This window comes from Limulus polyphemus, unplaced genomic scaffold (assembly GCF_000517525.1).
Source record: "Limulus polyphemus unplaced genomic scaffold, Limulus_polyphemus-2.1.2 Scaffold1644, whole genome shotgun sequence".
NCBI classification, from domain to species: domain Eukaryota; kingdom Metazoa; phylum Arthropoda; class Merostomata; order Xiphosura; family Limulidae; genus Limulus; species Limulus polyphemus.
The window spans coordinates 153,203-156,201 of NW_013667254.1; the positions used below are offsets into that span (position 1 = coordinate 153,203).

Sequence of the window (2,999 nt, forward strand, 5' to 3'; positions counted from 1 at the left end):
ATATATATATATATTTTACTGTCAAGAAAGATCTAGTGAAGATTATACTTTTTACCTACACAGATGATGTCTTCATAATGTAGTGTCTTTCTACAGATACACTTTACATTTATGAAGACACACAGAAGTGGGTTGTGCATCCTAAAAATCTTTCAGGACACACTGTGTGTTACTATCAGGAGTAATAATTTAGCAATTTTCCACATTCTGTACCTCTGACTGTGGTAATCCAAATTATCACATATTTTCAGAGGATGTGCTCTACTGGACCTTTACATCATGTACCCAAATTCAAGGGAATCCATTAAAAAATATGTGATATATATATAAAATCTCCAGTTAAGATTGAATTTCTTCCAATTTTTTTTCTTTGCACTGAAGTTACAGACAGTTTATTTAATAGAAAACCATACTTTCATGGATTTATTTCAAATTTGGTACACTGATAGATCTTTACAACTTACAATTAGGTGTCAAATGTGGTCTAAATATATGACACATGTAAAGTTATTCAACAAAATCACTCAATTTTGACCAAATGTTTTGTGCAAAATGTGACATGAGCTATCAGTCTAATATTTTTACTACAACTTCACCTAAGAGTAAAGGTGGACCGTTTTTTGTCATTTGAATTAAAGATGGCTGATTTAGAGCAGCAAAACGTTAGGGTGAAAGTACATGCAGATACATAGGTATTGGTTAGGCCAAGCATTTTCTAGCTCAAGTTTTCAAAAAAATCATACAGGTGAATTGTTATCATTCATTGCCAACTTTTAAGGACAAGTTTGCTAAATTTTATGAAATTCTCCTAATTAAAGAGCGTTTAGCATCACATGATATTAGCTTAAGCAATTAGCATAAATGACGATGCTTCATACAGCTGTACCAAGTGCATGCATCTGATGGCAAGAAACTGTTAATCTAGGTGCAGTAGCAAATACTCAAGTGAGAACCTAGAAAACTAAGGTGGAAAAGAGTTCTATGTGAACAGCAGCTGAACATGAGTCAGTCAGTCTTAAGAGATAGGAGAAATCTGTTTGAATTGGCTATTGTAGTTAGTTAATTTTATGTGTGGGGTTGAAGGGGAACAATTCTTCATGAGCATTCCTGTTGAAAAGAGCAAGCAAATATCATGTTGTTTTCTCTTCCTTCAAACAAAATTCCTACCACAATTTTTTTTTAATCTAGTTTCCATGAAATTCCTATAAATGAAGTTATTAACACTGTTTTAAAGAGGAAAAGCTACCACCCTATATTTTAAAGAATATGGTTGGTACTGTAAAGTATAGGTCTGTTCCGAATAATAGGAGTGCAATCCTAAAGCTAATGCTGGGTCCTGTTGAGTGTCACTGTCTTATTAGGTAAGGTTTGTATTGACAAAAAGTCATGATATCTAATGAAAAACACCTTGGGTTTGAAAAAAAGAAAAAGGTGTGGACAAAAAAGGATTTTGTTTTACCCACTGTCATGCATCAAGTTGAAGAAAAAGAAATGCAGCCTAGCTAACTAATGAATGAATATTTGATATAAAATTCTTATTAATGCTGCAAGTGTAGCAATCAGTTTGGTTGCCAAATTTAATTTCATTCCATTAAGTCCCATGCTTAATCCTTTTTTGGCTGTACCTTTTTTTCACACCTAAGGTGTTTTTCATTAAATTATTTTTTACCTGGAATGATATATTCACAGTTTAAATACTTCCACAGATGCAGTATACTTTTAGTTTCACTTTCTATCCAGTCAGTTGATATATTCATAGTGTAAGTCTTTCCATAGATACACTTACCCTGACAAATGATATAGTTAGTGTGAGCCTTTCCACAGATACACTGTACTTTACAATTTTACTCCAGAAATATCATATAATATATTCATAATATAGCATAAGTTTTTACACAGATATACTACTCTGATTACTAGGATATATGTTAGAGTTATCTCTTTTTAATTGGACATAGGATATATTCCCAGTTCATTTTGAGTTTGTCTACTCATACACACTTCTTTATTCTTATCAATGTATAATAATTAGATAATTTTTTAATTATTTGTAAACTAGTAATTCTACCTGTTGTTTAATGTGGCATTACCTTCAGTTCCACAACTTTATTTCATTTAGCTCAAACCTGATGGCTGTGGAGTTGAAACATGGATTAGATAATCTGTCTGGTGATGATGGTGGTATTGCTCTGAACCTCACTCCTTTGTTGCATAAAGAAGAAAATATGACGACAGGAAGAGGAAGCTTTTTTAGTAGCAAAGAAAGGTGTTCATATTTACAATTATCATTTTTGTTGTTTAATCATGGAAGTGTGATATTGCTATCAGCTTTCTTTTATGGTGTCATTAACCCAGAGGCAATTATGGGGGATATAAAGTAGTATGGTCCCCAGAATAAGAACTTTGCATGAGATCCATAATTGACTAATGCTGCCCCTGCATTAACCAAGTAAATATTTTTAGAATAAAATTTACAGTTGTTAATGTATTTTCAAAATATATGACAATTTGTAATAATTAATTAAAAATGCTATTGTTTTTGCTTCTTATATTTTGGCATATAGAGTATCATACTTTGTGTAAACTTTGTTGAATTACTATCCTTTTTATTGGGGCTGAGCATGCCTCAGTGGTTAATGTACCAGGCTGTTGAAATGAAGATCTTTAAATTGCATCCAGGCCAAAAAAAAATACTCCACACTTTGGGGCCATAAATGCATTACACTGTTCGGTGTAACAAAAGTAGTATAAGAGTTGACAGTAGGTGGTGGTGTTCACTAACTGCCTTCCCTTTAGTTTGATTGCTGTTGCTAACTTGTTTTTAATTATTTTTATATCTAATTACTTTTAGTGTACTATAATATTAGAATTGCTTGTGTTCAAAATTCATTCTTGATAATTTGTCTCCATTCATTTTAAATGAATGATTAGTTAACACTATACAATATCATCTTGGTATTTGTAAACAATAAAGGAATGATTGGTAACACTATACAATA

The 2,999-nt window shown here is 31.8% G+C and overlaps 1 protein-coding gene across 1 annotated transcript in view; it reads left to right on the forward strand.

The window, feature by feature from the left end:
* The window catches only part of LOC106464417 (Fanconi anemia group D2 protein-like), a 159,553-nt gene that overhangs the window by 98,046 nt on the left and 58,508 nt on the right, over positions 1-2,999 (forward strand). The window contains exon 23 of the mRNA XM_022392124.1: positions 2,120-2,266. Coding sequence (XP_022247832.1) covers positions 2,120-2,266 — 147 coding nt within the window. The remainder of the gene's footprint in view (positions 1-2,119; positions 2,267-2,999) is intronic.